This window comes from Mus caroli, unplaced genomic scaffold, assembly GCF_978045245.1.
Source record: "Mus caroli unplaced genomic scaffold, Mus_caroli_1 scaffold_3, whole genome shotgun sequence".
Classification (NCBI taxonomy): Eukaryota; Metazoa; Chordata; class Mammalia; order Rodentia; family Muridae; genus Mus; species Mus caroli.
Genome location: NW_028227258.1, coordinates 13,817,988 through 13,837,850, shown reverse-complemented (window position 1 = coordinate 13,837,850; position 19,863 = coordinate 13,817,988). Strand labels below are relative to the sequence as shown.

At 45.2% G+C, this 19,863-nt stretch overlaps 1 protein-coding gene across 1 annotated transcript in view; it reads left to right on the top strand.

Moving 5' to 3' along the window:
- The first annotated feature begins 6,942 nt into the window (after positions 1–6,942).
- The window catches only part of Mcoln2 (mucolipin TRP cation channel 2), a 49,096-nt gene continuing 36,175 nt past the window's right edge, over positions 6,943–19,863 (top strand). The window contains exon 1 of the mRNA XM_021158221.2: positions 6,943–7,024. Coding sequence (XP_021013880.1) covers positions 6,948–7,024 — 77 coding nt within the window. The 5' untranslated portion in view covers positions 6,943–6,947. The remainder of the gene's footprint in view (positions 7,025–19,863) is intronic.

The following is a 19,863-nucleotide window of genomic DNA, read 5'->3' as shown; positions in this document are numbered from 1 at the left end:
TACATCGCTGCAAGCACAGAGGCCATGTAAGCTCTTTCTGTCTGTAACTGGACTTAGGCCAATGTAGGCCGCAGGGCTCCTCAGACACTCCCAGTCATTCTTAACCACTGGGGAATGTAACAGAAAAGGGAGAGCTAACCCTGGAAGTCACAGGCAAGAAGGAAACATGGCACTGAAAATGGGAGAATTAGTAGCCTGGTCATGGAAGAGTTAGAAAAGCATGGTCAACAGATATCACCAAGTATATGGCTAAGCTGATGCTTGTGAGGCAGGTCTCACTCACCAAAACAATGGAGAAAGGCCCCGATGCTATTTCAGAAATCTTAGAGTCTGCCTCTCTCATCAAAGTCCAGAATCCTAGAGAGGGAGAGTGGCTTCAGGACTGGCTGGAGTATCTTCTGGGTCCTTATCACTCTGGTGGCCCAAGGATTCTGCTCCCTGCATCCCACTGTGGGCTCTGCTCAGTCTCAACCAGCTGTGCCTCGGGTGTATCCAGGTGTGCCTCTGTTCAAATCCGAAGCATCCAATCAGTAAGCCTGGGCTGCATGCTGAGTCTCAAGTGGGTCCAGCCACTGCCGGCCATTGCCAGCCACTGCTGGCCACCGCCGGCCACTGCCGTATCCGCCGCAGCAAATGGCACAGTAAGCAAATGCTGGCACTGCCCACTCGGCAGGTGAGTGGAATGCAGGTGTGGAGCCCTCCACTTAAACTTCAGAAGGACTATCTGGGAGCTGCACGGGGACCTGTCAGCATAGGAGATAGCAAACCTTGCAACAGGTCCGTGTCTGGGAGTGGGGCTGAGGGCTGCAGTTATTATTCCTAACATGACAAGCTACTTACAGTGCTGTGAAGACACCTCTGCCCCAAGGAGAGCAGCCATGTTAATTGAGCCCCAACAAATTGTGGGAGTGGAGCTGCCTGGAGTCTTGGGGGCCCACTCTCTACCCTGTACTTGGAGTGAAAGATGATTCTCGAGGTTTAAGATGTCATGTCTAATCTGTTGGGTGCCGTTCATCAGTTCATCCTGAGGTCCACTCTTGTCCTTGGGAGCGAGAGTGTCTACCCTAAGGCTGTCCTGCTTTTTCCTCCCAGAGGCGATGACTTCTCTTGATTTTACAGCTTCACGTTTGACAGGCATTTGTCTTGATGTCTTGTCTCAGATGACACAAGGGACTTTCTGGAGCTAGTTGAGACTTGGAGGTTATTGGGACAAATATATTTCCATAATGAGAAATCCATGACTGGGGAAGGGTATAGGTGAGAGGCTGTTTGAGTGTGTCTCCCCAAGATCCATGTGCTGGGAGCCTAGCCTGTGAGTGACATTTGGGCCCTGGGGATGGAGGGAGGCTTTGTGAGTGGATAAATGTTTTCCTTATGGGAAAGCTTGTCCCCTGTTCCTTTTCCTTTGTGTATGTCCCCCCTTTCCCTTCTGTTTTCTCACACGCTAAAGTGTTCACTTGAAGCCAAACAGATGCTGGTAGCATTCGTCTAGACTTTCGAAACCTGGGCCAAATGTAACTCTTTCCTTTATGAATTACCCAGTGATAGGCATTCCTGTTAGAGCAACAGAAGATGAACTAAGTCATACAAGGAATAAATTCACACAAGGGATTTTAGTTAGTTTGACATTTCTTTTCTTTTTTGCTTGCTTCCTTCCTTCCTTCTCTTGCTTTTTAACTTCTTCCTTTCTTTCCTTTCCTTTCCTTGTTTTTTTTTTTTTTTTTTTTGAGAGATTTTAGCTATATAGGCCTGTTGCCTGGAACTTGATCTGTGACTAGCCTGGCCTCAAACTCACAGAGCTCTGCCTGCCTCTGTTCCTGCCTCTGCCTCGCAAATGCTGGGTTAAAGGTCTGTGTCAGCACAGCTACATAAGGATTTGAGAGTTTGAGTAAGGCAATATTTATTATGCAAATTGAATCAGCAATAATCTTTTAAAAAAAGAAGTGTGTGCTCTGCAAAAGGTGCCAACAGGAGAATAAGACAAGTAGGAGAAAATACTTGGAAAAAAAAACAAGCTAATGAAAGCAAATATAATATACACATAACTCAAAATTCAACAATAAGGAAACAGACTGCTCTTTTAAAGTAGATACAATAACTGGAGAAAGTGCCTTACTAAGGATGACATACAAATGGCAATGATATGAGGCCGATACTCAACATCACATGTCAGCAGGGAACTGCAAATGAAATCAACTCCCGCACCCCACTGTAACAGTCAGATTTCAAAACACCGAAAATCCCAAATGTTGGTGAGGCCATGAAGTCAAACAATCTTGTTTTTTACTGAGGAGAATTTGAAATGGACTGTAGGTGGTGCCTTACAAACTATATTTGCATATATTAGTAGGTAGTCCTAGCGCTTCTCGGCATCTATCCAAAGGATTTAGACACTTGCCCACATTAAACGACAAACAAAAATAGTGGTCACACAGATGCTTAAAGGAGCCCTCATCAAAATTTACAAGTGCAAGCAGCCAAGGTGCTCTTGGAGTGAGTGGATCAACGCCTGTGGTATGTCCATTCAAGAGGACATTATCATTGTTAAAAGGTAGTGAGTTAGCAGGTTATGAAGGGACATGGAAGAAGCTTAATTGGGTACTGTGAAGCAAAAGAAGTCACTGTGAAAATGCTACACATGGTAGCATTTCAACTGTATGGTGTTCTGGAAAAGGAAAAGCAGAGACAAAAGAAAAACCTGCAATTCCTAAAGGCTACAGTAGGTGGGGAGGTCGTGGAAGTCACACAGAGGGCTATCAGGTCGAATGTTCAGTCAGTTCCAGCTGCTATAACACAGTAACGATTCAGTATTTTAAACCAAGCAGTAAATGGTTATTTTTCACAGTTCTGGGAGGTAGAAGGTTCTCAAAGTCGAGGCACCGGCAGTGAAGCTGCCAGGTGCCAAGTGAGAGTATGTGTTCCGTTTTGCAGTTCAGCGGGTGCAGTTCAGATGGGTGACCCTGATGTGGGGGAGGCAGAGAACATGCGGGAATCCTCCGGGCCTTCTGATCAATTTCACTGTGAACCTGTGTCTGCTCTAAGAAACAAAATCTATTTTAAGGACTTAAAATAACATTTCCATAAGCTGAGAAATAGAACCACTCCCATTTCCCTCTTGTCTGTACCTGTTTTCACATCACACATCAGTTGTAACAGAGGCAGTGCCATCTATTAAGCCTAAAGCAACAGAGGGATCCACAAAGCCTAAAGCACTGCCCTTCTCCTAACACAAAGATCACCAAGCCCAGAGTTAAAGGCTATTTCTGCTGAGCTGGATTGCTTTCTGCAGAAAAGCTGAGTCATCCTTCCCTCCTACCATGAGTGAAGTTGAAGCACAGCAGAATTTGATACAGTAGATAAAACCGAGCTGCTGTGAAGGAGACAGAACACCCGTGGCTTTCAAGAGAAAACTTCTTTCCAGAGATCAGAGATGCTCAGGTCACAGAGATTGGTATTGGGTTGATTTTCCACCAACAAAGGGAAGACGTAGTCCAAGGAAGACTTAGTTCAGAGATTACACTGTTTAAAAACAACAAAAGATTAATATATAGAAAGTTCAAAGTTTACTTACTTCATATCATCAAAAAATCAGAAGGACATGAAGTCACACAAATAAAAAGCTCGTTTCCCTGTTATTTTACTGTGTTCTGTCTACACAGTGACTTCCCAATAGCGACTACTCTGGACCGCCTATTATAAAATTGTTGCAGGTCTACTATTATCGTGGCTCACATTTTCCAGATGACTTAAAAGAAAAAAAAATCCCCTTTAACATGGTAAATTCATGAAACTGTCGTAAGAAGGAAACCTGCAAGAGAAATCCATGACTGTGATTGGCAAACCTGAAATGTATGATGCACGGTACAGGGTTGAACAAAACACTCGTGTCGTTGGAAAGCTAAGACACAAGCCTTGAAGCACAGGTGCATAGAGCAAAAACCTGTGACTGAAACACCCAACACACAGAACAAAGCAATGTCTAGCGCTACCCAGTGACACATGAACCTGGATCCTCACTGGAAACAAGAGACTCTGGTGAACTAACCTCTGAGTGTTTTAACAGGGTTCCTGGAAACCGTAATTCATGTATTCCGGTGTGTGCAATAGCCCAAACTTTCAGCCATCTGATTCCAACGATTGTCCATCTTTCTTTTCTTCACCTCTTCTCTATCCAAAGCTCCTTCCTACATTTAGGTGGTCATTTTGGGGCCCTTGCTACTTTAAAGGCAGCATATGTGCCGCCTTGTGAGTAGCGTCTTCCTGGGGGAGTGGGGACAGAAGGAGGCACACAGTACTGCCTGGTCTCAGCGAGGCAGCTTGGGAGCCAGTGGGTGCCCGTGAGGATTGATACCCAGGACCCTCCTTTAGGAAGCTTCTGCTCTATTGTACTCTCTGAGAATTTACAGGGCTGGAGAGATGGTTAAGTCCTGTTCCCATCATCCACATTAGAAGGACTCAAGACTCCCTGCAACTCTTGATCTGGGGAATCCAACATCCCTTCTTGGTCCATCCAGACACCTGCACTCAGGTATACATTCTCACACATAGACACACCAGTATTATACATGTAACTAAAAATAAAATAAAGCCCCCTTTAAAAAAAGATTTTGCTTTCTGGTTATATTTCTACACTTACTTTTATTAAAATTTGAGACTGTGTGGTGTTGTGCAGGTCAGACTGGCCTGCACTTACGTTGTGATCCAAGCTCTTCTCCAACTCACTGCGATCCCCCTGACTCAGCCTCTAAAATACCAGGACCATAGTGCATCACACCCAAGCTTATTTTTAAATAGATGCTTTTATACTTATTTGAGATACAAGTTTCATTAGTTATAGCTATTTAGATAAATGTATCTTTAAATTTTATTTAAATTTTTTAATTAAAATATAATAACATTACTTTTCCCTTTCTTGTTGCTTCTCCAACCCCTCCTGTGTCTCTCTCACTCCCTCTCAAGTAGGTGACCTCCTTTTGATTACTATATATCTTGTTGAGAATACTTTAGTATGGCTTTTGTATATAGGATTTCAGGGCTGACCACTTGACATTGGATATTGGATACATTTGCACGACTGCTCAGGGAATGCCTTGGAAGAGGGGACAGAAGGGATTTACTAACCAGAATGCTAAACGTCAGTTATGAGACCCCCATCTCCTAGAAATGACAAGGACCTCATACCTAGATAAATGTATCTTTTACAACTACCTAGGAAAAGGCATATTTTCTCCACTGGTAAGACTGTTTCTAGATTGTCACAGGTGGGAATCTGTTTAGAGAAACACTTGCCGATGAAGAAAGTTACTGGACACCAGCAACTGTTTTAAGGACCTGTCTTGTCAGTGGGTGGATATATATATAAGAAGAAAGGTTTTGGAGTGTCCAAGACCTAAATAGAAAGATTTTGTCTGCTGGTGGCTGTTTATGTGACTTGGGAGTAGTAACAAATGTCTCTGAACACATTCTCTCTCTCTCTCTCTCTCTCTCTCTCTCTCTCTCTCTCTCTCTCTCTCTCTCTCTCTCTCCCTCTCTCCCTCTCTTGTGTGTGTGTGTGTGTGTGTACCCCACACATAGATATCACTGATGACTTGCGGAAACCAGAGGACTTGCTGGAATGGATTCTCTCTGTCCACCCCATGATTCTGGGGTCAAACCCAGGACTGGCTACATTGGGGGGGGCGGGGCGGGCAGTGTACAGAATCCTGAGCATGAAGGTACAGTGGGTACTGTGACTTTTCAGGCAGACTTTCTCAGATTTTCCATACCCAGTAAGCATATTTCCTAAAAGAAATTTGGAAAAACAAAAACAAACAAAACAAGCATTTTTACCCAGTAGTTTTGGGAAGGTGACTTTTTAAAAAAAAAAGAGTAGATTTGGAAGGGTGGGTGTGGGGCAGAATATTCCTCAACACCAGCAGCCCTTGTGAGGTGCAGGCAGGAGGACCAGGTTCAAGGCCAGCGTCAGCTTCATAGCAAGTTGGAGGCCAGTCTCAGTTAGTTATATGAGGTTGTCTAAAAAAACCCCCCAAAAAACAAAAAACCAAAACAGAACAAAACAAAAACCTTACACAAAGGGTCCACAAGGCTCTGTCCAGCTCTTTCTACATAATCCTCTACAAACTGTCCTTTGCCCCAGCTAAACCTGGTGACCTTTCGAACACTTCCTAATGCACAGAGCCTGGGAATTTAGGGGTTTGGTCAGTGCCACTGCATGGTGAAGACAGGAGCCTCTGAGCCGGTTCTGTCCAAAAGGCCCTGCTAGCTTCAGGGTGGGTACCGTAGCCAGGTTCATAGAGACCAATTGTCTTGAAGCCCCTGCTTTCAGGCAACAAGGGGGAAGGGCATAGAGGCCGCCGGGGTGGGCTGCTCTGGGCTACTCAGGGGTCAAGCAGACAGGCTGCAGAAAGCTGACTTGGTGGCTGGGGCTGGGGTCTTGCTTTCCACATGCTTGCCCTGTCATCCTAACTACTTAGGGAGTTATCAGAATAACGACTCCTTAGTGAAGAAACCCATCCCCACGAACTTATTGATTCCTAGAGGGAGGAGCTGCAATGTTTGCATCCGGTAGATCTCAGTACCAACACTTTACTTGTCCAAAAGCCCAGCATTGGTAGCACGTGCTTGTAATCCTAGTACTCAGGAGGCTGAGGCCGGAGGATTGCTCTGATTGCCAGTGTGGGCCACATAGTGAGCTCAAAAGAAATGCAATGAACTTTTGAAGGAGTCAGAGGTCTGGGGGCGGGGGTGGGGTGGTGGGGTGGGGAATGGGGCGGGAGGGAGGAGGTCAGGACGGCCAGGGGGGCGGGGTGGACGACGGGCGGCCTCATAGCAGGCTTTCCGGACGACTTCCCTTTATAAAGGCGTCCACTCCACCTGCATCTCGCAGACACCCGCAAGCGGAGCCGGGTGTGAGGACCGTGGGGACTGAGGGAATTTAGGGTCGCGCCATGCCCGGAGACGAGGAGACGCTGGACCTGCCTGCGTGGAACCGCGTCCCGGACCTGACTTGGGGTCCCCACCACAGGTGGGTACTCCCCCAGTGCACCATGTCTGGTGGTCGTCTGGTTCCAGCGTCCCCTCCTTCTGGAATATCTCCCGCCGAGAAGGTGTCCCTGCGCGCACACGTGGATCCCATTCTGCCTCGGATCCAGGCTCTCGGCTACGTAGCAAAAGTCCTTCGTGACAGCGCCCTGGGTCGCCCAGCGTTGAAGGAAGTCAGCGGCCGAGGGTGGGGACGCGGGGGCGTGGCGGGAGGACAGGGCCACGCGTAGCGACCAGGGTGCATACAGCCGCTTTTCAGCAAAGTCCCGGGGCTGAGATCAGAGCGCTGGCTGGAAGGGTAAGAGGCTTTGATCCCCTAAGGCTTTCATTTGGGGGCCACTGTTCCTCAGGGCAAGGAATGGGTCTAGCTTTCCGGGAGCCCTGGAAAGTTCTGAAGGAGGACGCCTGGTCCTGAAACTGACGGTTTTCCCAGGCAAGAGACCGGGAGAGACAGAGAGGGATCAGATGTTTTATGACTTTTGTTTGTGTGTGTGTGTGTGTGTGTTTCTTTCCTGGAGACAGGACTCTGAAAAGATCCTGGTTTGTTCTACCCTAGAGTTCTTGCTACCCCGGGCAGGCTAATGCTAACTGCTTGCACTCAGTTAAAAATGAGGCTGATTGTTTGCCTTTCGGAACAAACCGACTTTTTCTTAGGTGGGAGGGTTGCGGTGTGGTCAGCCCTGGTTTCCCCAGCTCTATGAAAAGGCGTTCAGTCAAGCCAGGTGGCTCTGCCAAAGCGACCTCTCCTGAGTCTGAATGTCTGCAGCAGCGCAATTGAGCCGGGGAGGTGAGGACAAAGTGGCCTTTGGCTCCTGCTTGCTGCTCTTAAAACAAATAGTGGCGGGCTGTTAAAGTTTTCTAAGGGAGCAGGGAGCGGCCTCTCCTTCCTAGCAGGATGTTCTTGAAGCCAGCAAGGAAACTGAGCCATAGGGAAGTTAGTCTATGATGGCTACCTGAATGGATGATTTTCTGCAAGGGTGGCATAGACTTCTCCGACCTTCAAAAGACCAGTTTTGAACTATAAAACCATGTTGGTGGGGCTATAGAGGTGTTTTCTTTTTTGTTTGTTTGTTTTTGTTTGTTTGTTTGTTTTTGAGACAGGGTTTCTCTGTAGAGCCCTGGCTGTCCTGGAACTCACTCTGTAGAACAGGCTGGCCTCGAACTCAGAAATCCTCCTGCCTCTGCCTCCCAAGTGCTGGGATTAAAGGCATGTGCCACCATGCCCAGCCAGAGATGTTTTCTTGCAAGCTCAAAGAACACTGTTGGAGCCAGGTGAAAGTACTTGGGACCTGTAAGCCCAGTGCACAACAGGCAGGAGACAGGAGGACTCCCCCAAAGTTCACTAGCCAGCCAGTCAGCCCTAATTTCAGAGCTCCAGGCCAGTGAGAGACGTTGTCTCACAGGAGGTCTGTGTTGTTCCTGAAGATGACACCCACAGTTGTCCCCACATGCACAACACATGTGCATGCATGTGCAAGTACACAAATACACGCGCATCCACGAAAAGAAAACACTGGAGCAACTTTGAGAACCGTGACCAGTTGTGAACGACCCACCAAAATGCCTGCTGTCATGCAACATGCAAACTCCGTGTCTGAAAGTAGAGAAGGCTATTTCTAATAGACCACATGGACCTACTCTTCTGTTTTACCCTGAATGTTCGTCCTAAACACTAAGGAGCAGATGCCTCTGGTTTACATGCCCACTGTCTTCTGGCTGTATTCATGTTAGGCGAGATACATAACCTTAAGAGTTATTTTTATTTGACTTTTGTTTTTCGTTTGGGGCTTAAATGATTTTTTTTAATGTGTTCTGTGTCATCCAAAGTGTGCATTGCTAAAGGACACAGACTTGCACGTGCACAGAAATGGCTTTTGGAGGCTTGTAGATGTGACATATACCATAGGCAGGTGGATGGCTGTCCAGTACTGGTAGGAAGAGAGGACTGTGGTGTTGTAAAGTGTGGACGGAAGAGAGATGATGCAGAGGTGGGGGAAATACCCATGGATGCAAATTCTGATATTTTATGTACAAGGGGCCAAGGATGCAGCTCTCTCTGGAAATGAGCACAAAGTTTGCACTATCAACAGCTGCTTATGTTGTTCTTGATACTGTCAGCCAACAGCACACACCTGGGGAGGTTTGATGGGTTTTCCAAGCAGAGTATGAATTCTGCTAGGATTTTTGCTCATCTTCCAGGACACATAAATCTCAGGAGACATTCAATGCTTGAACCTTTCCCTGGAAACACCTTTCTCGTTCAGCAAGCCTTTCCTACGCCAGGTTCTATGGCCAGGATCTGTCTAAAAACAGGCACCTCTTATGTAACCCCCTAAATGGGGACTTTCACATTCGCTTCTCTTAAGGAGGATGGTTTTTATTTTAACAAAATGTAGCAACGCTGAAGTCTGCCAACAAAGCCAGAAGACTTGGGACACATTTTGAACAAAAACGGAAGTCAGGGATGAATAGATTTAGAGCCAAGCTCTCTCTCTGCTCAGTGGCTCCCCTGTCGATGACACGAAACCCAAATTAAGACTGTTTTTGAAGCCTAGTGAAAAAAAAATATCACCACCAACAACCAGGTGGCTTCTTGTGGTTATGGTTTGTGAATAAAAACAGTCGCCAAAGAAAACCAATTTGGCCCTAAGAACTGAAGTGAGCCGCTCTCTTCAGCTGGGGCTTGGCGTTGAAGGTCTGAATATCACCTCTGAAGTGGGAAAGCCCTGTGTGCCCCATCCGGAGAATAGGAACTTTGTTTCCAAAAGTTTTTTTCTTTTAATTATTATTTATTTTTATTTTGTGTGTAAGTGTGAGTGTGTGTGTGTGTGTGTGTGTGTGTGTGCTGTGTGTGTAAGTGCCCATAGATGCCAGAAGGGGGCTTCTTACCCTTGGAGCTAGAGTACCATGTGGTTGTGAGCTGTCTGAAGGGGATGCCAGACCCCATCCCCAGGGCCTGTAGAACAACAGCAAGCAAGCACTTCTAACCTCAGAGCCACTGTTACTGTCTTAGACACTAACAAAAGCACAACACAGCATGGAGCACTCTGTTCAGCATGGAGCACGTGTTGATGAGTGTCATTTGCTTCTGCAGTTATTTGCATTTCCCCTCTTTGTGAGGTCTTTTTGGACCATTCTGCTGCAGAACCTTTGTTCTGGTTTGAGTCTCATCGCTGCTCTTTCTGCCCCTAGAGGAGAGTCTGCTTTGTAGACACAGCGGGGTCTAATTCCTCTCCTCTCAGATGGCTGGCTTCACCTCCTCTCTTTCAAAAGCTGCTGGGCAGTTGGTGGTGCATGCCTTTAATCCTAGCACTTGGGAGGCAGAAGCAGGCAGATTTCTGAGTTCAAGGCCAGCCTGATCTACAGAGTGAGTTCCAGGACAGCCAGGGCTACACAGAGAAACCCTGTCTCAAAAAACAAACAAACAAACAAACAAAAAAGTTGCTTTTATTTATTCTTTCTTTGAAATACATCTTTATGATTTCAGCTAAAATTTGATTTCTGCCAGGTAGTAATTTATCAGGCCAAAAATTATGGAACATTGTTGTTGATGTCCTAATTCTTGAAGACCTGTTGTTTAAATGACGGACATTTAAAAGAAAATTATATTGTCTACTACAGCTAGAGAGATTTGCTAGAGATTTACCTGTGGCCCACCAAGAGACTCGGGAGCACAGTTTTGTGAAGGCTTGTTGCTAATTAAGGAACTAGGCATCTTGACACTTGTAACTAATGTTGCAAGAGAGCTGTCTGCTGGACACTGGAATCAGCTACCCGTTGAAAATTTAGGAAAGAGAAGGACAGTCAGGGTACACCATCACTACAGCCAACACTCGAGGCTGCTCAGCTTTTAGAGCCTGTAGTGCTGACAAGAGGCAACCCCCCGCTTCCTGTGGGCCCCAGGGGACCAGTGTGGCTTGCTGAGAATAAGCACTTTGGACACATGTGGCTCTACTTCTGATTCCCGGCAGTCTTAGGCAACAGGGAGGGCAGGGATGTCTTCATAGGAAGTCAGTGACACAGCTGTCTTCAGGGAAATTCCTGAAAATTCTTCTTGCTCATCTTTTGCGAGAGCACTAACGGGTACCTACTGAGAAGTCCTTCAGTCTTTTTCCAGGGCTCTTCCTGGGATCGGAGTGACCACGTGGTTTGTCTTTTTCAGAATGAGAAGGGACCCAGAGAATCACAGTTAACTTCTCTTAGAAGACTAGGAATCCATGTCTAATCTAATTTCACAAGGAAATTAGATCATAATAAGAAATGGAGTGAAAAATTGGTGGGAGTTCTCAGGAGGCAGCCAGAGTCTTCACGTGCTGGACTGGCCGTCTGACACTCACCCAGGCCCACATGGCCACTGCTGTGGGAACCCTGCTTTGCCCTTTCAGACTTACCTTCCCCAAGTCTGTCCTCTCACCCAGTACACATGAAATCTGGGCAAGGCAGTGCCTAGTTCCCTGATATACATCAGGTGCCTTTATTTTAACTCGTGATAGTAACTAGATAATTCTCATGTTAATCACTGACACTGAAGAAAATACAGAAAACACGGAAAAAGTGAAATCAGGTGGGAAACACGTCCAGACACTGCCGGGGAGCACACTGCTGCCCAGACACTGCCGGGGTGCTTACTGCTTTTTCAGATTTTGTTTCTTAGCTCTAGATGTTTGAAAATGTTGAAATATGAACATAAAGACAGACTTTAAAAAGAATATTATGCTATATTTGTCTTATAATTTAAAAAATGTAACAATGTAACAGGCATTTTCAAGTTTATACACAGTCACAAGTCTGATTGCAATGAACTTTTTTATAGTCATCTTAATAGATAGCTATATTAAAATTTGCAGGAAAATCCATAAAACCTTGGTTCCTTGATCATACAAATGCTCATAGATAATGGATAGATTGAGTTTTAATTCTCACATTTCTTCCAATCGAGCGTCCCCTGTCTTTGATAAATAAGGGCTAGGATGGATTTCTGACAACCTGACTGTACAGGATGTTAGGAGTTAATGCCCATTTGCTTGTCAGACTCTTTGCCTGTAGCTGTATTGAGCTTTCTTTTTCTCATAGTTTTGCTTGTGAGCCTAGCTTTTAATAGCTGAGCCATCTCTCCAGTCTGAGCTGTCTTTTTCTTATTAATAGTTTGGGCTATTTGTAACCCAGTATCTCGTGCAGACCTTCTCTGAGCCTGCCTTTTGACTCTGCTTGTGTGTGTTAGTGTCTGCATGTGTGTGGGAGTGTGTGTATGTGTACATGCATGTATGTGTGTGAACATGTGTGTGTGTGCACATGTGTGTGTAATCCTGCTATGAACATCAGGCGTCTTCCTGAGCTGCTCTAAAATTTTTACTTATTGAGGAAGAGTCTCTCATTAAAATAATTTTTAATTACAAATTTAAACCAGTTCCATTTCTTGTGTCTGGTTATTCAGCTTGCCCCTGATCCCCTACTTCTGCTTCCAGAGAGCTAGGATTACCGATGCTTCTCATACCTGCTTGACTTTTGTGAAATTCTGGGAATATATATATATATATATATATATATATATATATATATACATATATATATATATGTGTGTGTGTGTGAGTATGTATGTGTGTGTGTATATATATATATATATATAGTCATTCTATGTATATAATATCATTATATATATGTATATATATAAACCATCTCTCTCTATAGTGTCATTCTGTATATTTAGTGTCATTATATATATAGTCATTCTATAATATATATATATATATGAACCATCTCTCTCTATAGTGTCATTCTGTATATTTAGTGTCTATATATATATATACATATATATATGAAAATCATCTATCTATCTAGATGGTTCATCTACTGATTTTATATTTTTAATGCACTTAATTTTTTCTCTATTTTTGTATTTCATTTCTGGAAGGATTCTTTGGCCCAAAGAACAAGCCACAGTGCTAATAATTTATCAAGTCGATTCTATTAAAAAAAAAAAAGCAGGACCCAATGAATAAAATAAAGAAGCATTTCTGCCAGCAAATCAGGCACCTAACTACCTAGAAACTTCTAATCATAATCTAAGCATGGCTTTATTATTCTGCTCAGTTCATTCAACTTTTCGACTTTCTAGTGTTATGTCACTAGCACTACTGTTGTTGTGATTTGATTTTCAAGGACACCAGCTGAGGAAAAGTTTATATAGCCAGAGTGGTTGCCTCATGCATTGATTCCTTTCATTTCTTCCAAGTGATAGTCGTTGAATACCTACTGTGTGTCGGGTAGTCTGATGTGTGTTGTCAGATACAATGGAGTGGGGCTTGAGGAAGCTCTCATGGGAAAACTAGTTGTGACATTGAGTCCGAGGAGGTTAAAGGCATATAATAAAAACCAGAAAGGCCACATGCACCGAGCACAAGTAGCAAAGCCACTCTAGCTGTAATCTTTGCCATTAGGGAGGCTGAGACAGGAGGAGCTCTACTTGGAGACCTGCCTGGTAACAGGGTGAGTTTAAGGCTAGTGTGGGCTACGTAGTAAGACCCTATGTAGGAATAAAAAGTAAAAAGATGGTTTAGATTACAGCCTAGTGGGAGAGCTCTTACTTACCGTGTTTAAGGGTCAAGGTCCAGAACCCAGTCCTGCAAGGAAAAAACCCAAAGGCCAGTCTAAAAAAGGTGGCATGTGAGCCGGGTAAGGGCAAGAAGGACCCAGATATGCAAAGAGCTCAGAAATAGCAAGTGTAAACCCCCAGGCTTGGGGGATGCTCCAGGGCCAGAGCTACTCTAGTGAGGAAGCAGAGTGGGGCGTGGGGAGAAGTGGGCTGGAGTCTTGTGAGCAAGGCCAGGAAGTGGTAGGAGGTCTGTGCTAGTTCTGAGACGAGGAGAAAGTCCGGGAGGGGTTTGCAGCTGGAAAGTGAAGGAAATGCATGCGTGTCATCACTTTAAAGGTGACTGAGTCCTCTAAAGTGCTTCCCTTTAGCTGAGATGTGGAACCCTAGGAAGCCACCCCTCTCATTGGGTGAGAGAGAATGGCTTGGAGCAGGGAGGCTGCAGTAGGAGCAGAGCTAAGCTGAGGGAAGACTTGCCAGACTGTTCCCAGAGTGATGCTTCTCAGTGGTACCACCTCTAACTGACACCCTGGCTCCTGCTTCATACCTCCAATTAGGCCACGTCCAGGGCCTAGGGTGGCTCTCCAATGGAACCGGCAAGGAACCACAGAACTGCCAGGATGGGTGTCACAGGTGGCTGCACTGAGGAGGCCGGAGGCCGGTGGAGGAATACGGGCAGGTTCCGTATTCTTCTAGACACATGGGTGGAATTTCCAAAAGGACGGGGTGATGGAAGCTGAGGGGATGCGGTGGGTGGGGGGAAGAGGTAGGGGAGGGAGGGAGAGGTGGGGGAGGAAGCAAGGGAAAGAGAGAAGTGAGAGGAGGAGAAGAGGAGAGAATCAGGGGGAGGGGGAGGGAGGGAAGCACCACTAAGCGCAGAGTGTTGAAGGGCACAGGATCGGAGAAGCTCTCTAGAGTAAAGGAGAGGTAACAGAAGAGCCACTACATGCCCTGCCCTTTACAAGTCAGATAGAAGAGGAACAGCAAGGAGACTGAGGTAGCCTGGTGTCATGGGAAGGAAGCCAAAAACTGAAATGTTCCAGAAGTTGAGGGAAGGGCTGTGCCACCTGCTGCTTAGCCACCAACACAGTGCAGGGGGATCTGCAGGGCATTTACTCTGAGCTTCATGGAGCAAGAGAGCTGGGACCAGTTGTGTGGGGCCTACTTTATGGTGGCTGTCGCAGCAACTTCAGGAAAGGAGGTTTTGTTTTGGCTCATGGTTGAGGTTACAGTGCATCATGGCGGGGAAGTCAAGGCAGCAGGAATGTGAGGAAGCCAGCCTCCTGGTGTCGCAGTGAGGAAACAGAGATGAATCCTGGTGCTCAGCTCACGGTCTCCATTTTGTTCCGCCTGGGCCCTGAGCCTGGGGAGCCACATTTAGAGTGGGTTTTCCCACCTCAATGAACTCCTCACAGGCAGGCTGAGGGTTCTCTCCTGGGTTGTTCTAGATACGTGACCTGTGGTTTCTTTTCTTCTCGTTTTGATTACACGAGAGCATGAAGTCTCCTGAATTCACGCATTAGGTACTTTGTCCAGCTTTCATGTATTTTCCAATGAAGTCAATGAACTTCTGCCCTCTGTCCCTGATCATGCTATACGCCATCAGTTTATTCTATATAGGCCATCAGTTTAAGAAATACTAACTGGGTATCAAGAAAACTACAAACTGGGAAGACGGAAGACGAACTTTCAGAAAAATTTCAATAATGTATATACATTTAAACATTTCCTGTGTGATACGTTTGAACCCAAATGACCTTTATTTTTCTCCAAATATTTTTTTAGATATTACTTTTAAATTTGCACGAAATTTGTTTCAAAAAGCTTTTGGATCTTGAATATTTATTATGTCAACTAACATTTTCTTCTGTATTTTCATCATCCAATCAATTGGTCTTACCTCACTGATGCTTTCCTGTATCTGCAGCTTGCATGGCTTCGGGGAGGGGGAGCTTTTTCCGAGAGTTAAACGTGTCTTTCTTCCCACTAATCCTTCCCAGTATTAGAAACATTGTAACATCTGGATTTGTTAAGCAACCAGTCTGGAAGTTTACTGTAGTTCAGACAAATCTTGGTGAGTTTCACTTTCAGATTTGGCTACTTTTTATTATCTTGGTTCTTCAAAAACTTTGTTGCTTTTCCTGTCTTTTTTTGTGGCTTTGCTTGAGGTGAGTCTCTCTCTCTCTCTCTCTCTCTCTCTCTCTCTCTCTCTCTCTCTCTCTCTCTCTGTCACTGTCTGTCTGTGTATATGAGAGAGAGAGAGAGAGAGAGAGAGAGAGAGAGAGAGAGAGAGAGAGAGAGTGTCCTGTGTCTTGTAGATGCTTCTGCTCTACTTCCCTGTAAATGAGACTACAGTGTGCAAACCGCAGCTGGCATTTTCCTGTAGATTCTGGGAAATCAGATTCAGTTCCTGCTTATAAGGCAAGCACATTACTAACTGAGCTATAGCTCCCTAGCTCCTTACTAAAGGGTCCTGGGATAATGGAAATACCAGCTACCTTTCTTGAACACTGGGTAACTAAGGATGCGAAGGAAAGGAGCAGACATTGCTGGATGTCTGCTGCACCTGCTGAACTACAGTGCATGGGCCTCTGCTCCAGGATGTACATCAAGTACAGGCTTTTTTGTTTTTCCCAAGACAGGGTTTCTCTGTGTAACCCTGGCTGTCCTGGAACTCACTTTGTAGACCAGGTTGGCCTCGAACTCAGAAATCCGCCTGCCTCTGCCTCCCAAGTGCTGTGATGAAAGGCATGCATCACCACACCCGGCTTCCTGGCAAGTCTTAATTGTACTTCTGTGCTCCACATCTTCAGTGGCCTGAGCTCTAAAAGGCACAAAAATGTCTCCAGCAGAAATCGACTCTCCAGATGTTCACTTGACCAAATGCTTCGTATTTTTACTGCTCTTTATGCAAAAACAAGCTTGGGTTCAGACTTTCTTACACAATCTCGCTGTCTCTCTGTCTTTCTCTCTCTCTTTCTGTCTCTGTCTCTCTGGTGTGTGTGTGTGTGTGTGTGTGTGTGTGTGTGTGTGTGTATGAAGGCTTCTCCATATGTCAGGATTCTAAGGATCCAGAACCTCTTTTCACATTTATTAAATGAAAAGCTTATTATGAAATATAAGGACGGATCATTTAGCACTTGTCTTAGTCCAGGTTTCATTGCTGTGAAGAGACACCATGACCAAGGCAACTCTTATAAAGGCAAGCATTTCATTGGGGCTGGCTTTCAGTTTCAGAGATTCAATCCATTATCATCATGTCAGAAAGCTTTTGCAGACATGGTGCTGGAGGAGCCAAGGCTTCTACATTTTGATCCTAAGGCAGCCAGGAGGGGATTCTCTTCTGCACTAGACAGAGATTGAACACTAGGAGACCTCAAAGCCTACCTCTCCACCCCACTGCCATTGTGACACACTTCCTCCAACATGGCCACACTTCCTTTTTTTTTTTTTTCCTTTTTTTTTTATTAGGTAATTTCCTCAATTACATTTCCAGTGCTATCCAAAAAGTCCCCAATACACTGCCCCCCCCAGTCCCCCACCCACCCACCCCCACCCCTTGGCCCTGGCATTCCCCTGTACTGGGGCATATAAAGTTGGCCAAGTCCATTGGGCCTCTCTTTCCAGTGATGGCCGACTAGGCCATCTTTTGATACAAATGCAGCTAGAGTCAAGAGCTCTGGGGTACTGGTTAGTTCATAATGCTGTTCCACCTATGGGGTTGCAGTTCCCTTTAGCTCCTTGGGTACTTTCTCTAGCTCCTCCATTGGGGGCCCTGTGATCCATCCAATAGCTGACTGTGAGCATCCACTTCTGTGTTTGCTAGGCCCCGGCATTGTCTCACAAGAGACAGCTATATCTGGGTCCTTTCAGCAAAATCTTGCTAGTGTATGCAATGGTGTCAGCGTTTGGAAGCTGATTATGGGATGGATCCCTGGATATGGCAGTCTTTAGATGGTCCATCCTTTCTTCACAGCTCCAAACTTTATCTCTGTAACTCTTTCCATGGGTGTTTTGTTCCCAATTCCAAGAAGGGGCACAGTGTCCACACTTTGGTCTTCGTTCTTCTTGAGTTTCATGCGTTTAACAAATTGTATCTTATATCTTGGGTATCCTAAGTTTTTGGGCTAATATCCACTTATCAGTGAGTACATATTGTGTGAGTTCCTTTGTGAATATGTTACCTCACTCAGGATGATGCCCTCCAGATCCATCCATTTGCCTAGGAATTTCATAAATTCATTCCTTTTAATAGCTGAGTAGTACTCCATTGTGTAAATGTACCACATTTTCTGTATCCATTCCTCTGTTGAGGGACATCTGGGTTCTTTCCAGCTTCTGGCTATTATAAATAAGGCTGCTATGAACATAGTGGAGCATGTGTCCTTCTTACCGGTTGGAACATCTTCTGGATATATGCCCAGAAGAGGTATTGCTGGATCCTCTGGTAGTATTATGTCCAATTTTCTGAGGAACCACCAAACTGATTTCCAGAGTGGTTGTACCAGCTTGCAATCCCACCAACAATGAAGGAGTGTTCCTCTTTCTCCACATCCTCACCAGCATCTGCTGTCACCTGAATTTTTGATCTTAGCCATTCTGACTGGTGTGAGGTGGAATCTCAGGGTTGTTTTGAGTTGCATTTCCCTGATGATTAAGGATGTTGAACATTTTTTCAGGTGCTTCTCTGCCATTCGGTATTCCTCAGGTGAGAATTCTTTGTTCAGTTCTGAGCCCCATTTTTTAACGGGCTTATTTGATTTTCTGGAGTCCACCTTCTTGAGTTCTTTATATATATTGGATATTAGTCCCCTATCTGATTTAGGATAGGTAAAGATCCTTTCCCAATCTGTTGGTGGTCTTTTTGTCTTATTGACGGTGTCTTTTGCCTTGCAGAAGCTTTGCAACTTTATGAGGTCCCATTTATTGATTCTCGATCTTACAGCACAAGCCTTTGCTGTTCTATTCAGGAATTTTTCCCCTGTACCCATATCTTCAAGGCTTTTCCCTACTTTCTCCTCTATAAGTTTCAGTGTCTCTGGTTTTATGTGGAGTTCCTTAATCCACTTAGATTTGACCTTAGTACAAGGAGATAGGAATGGATCAATTCGCATTCTTCTACATGATAACCGCCAGTTGTATGGCCACACTTCCTAATGGTGCCACTTCCTATGGTTCAAGCATATTCAAACCACTACAGAGCTAAGTGATATAGGGTGACTGAAGGTACCACTCATACAGGCATCTTCCTGGGCTCTAAAGCTCCTCTATGAAGATGCTGTTATCAGCTCCAGGAAGATGATAGTTTCTTGTAACTCCGTCCCTCCACCTTCCCAGTAAGGTGCCCTTGTAGCGTCGGTGCCTACGTATTATGACCAAGATGGGTTTCTCCTTGCTTTCTACACCCCTCACCTTGAAGTCAGGACTTTTGTGCCTGGAATCATGGGAACACTGTGGTTCAGCTCTTGCTCACCTGCTTAATTACGATGCGTTAACAAGTCTTTCCTGATGGAGCTTAAGTATGTGACCTTCAAGGACCCTACTCAGGCCCTTGTCCTGTCCCAAGCACCAGCCCACAGAGTAAGTGCTCATTTAGTCGGGAAGGCCAACTAAGGGGCTGCCTGTAGCAGGCTCAAGGCAAATACATATGTAAATTCTTTCTTGAGATAAAGCTTGGACTGGCCTGAGACTCACTATGTAGCTCAGGTTGGCCTAGAAGTTCTTTAGATCCTCTTATCTCAGCTTGTGGAGTGCTGAGATTTAGATATGAGTCACAACACACAGCTTTATCTTGTGAAATGAGACTCATTTAGTCGCTGATTTCTCATTTTAAAAAGTTATTTGGTTTATTCAAGTTTATCTTATAGGTATTTTACTCATATTGTATGGCAGGCAAGGCTACTTTGTTTTTCTTTTCCTTTTATTTTTATGTGTATGGGCATTTGACCCTCAAGTAATTCTGTGCACCATATGTGTGCAGTGAGTGCCTGCAGAGGCTAGGAGAGGACATTGGAAGCGATCCCATTAGGGCTGAAGACAGGCAGTCGTTAGCACCATATGGATGCTTGGAATTGAACTTGGATTCTCAGGAGGAGCATTCAGTGCTCTTAACCACTGAGCCGGCCCTCCAGCCTCAACAAGGCTCTTTTCCAAGATGTCCTATTCTGATGTGGTGCACGCTGTTTCTGCTGCATTCTAAGCTCTTTTGTTACTTGATTACCACTGGTCTGGGT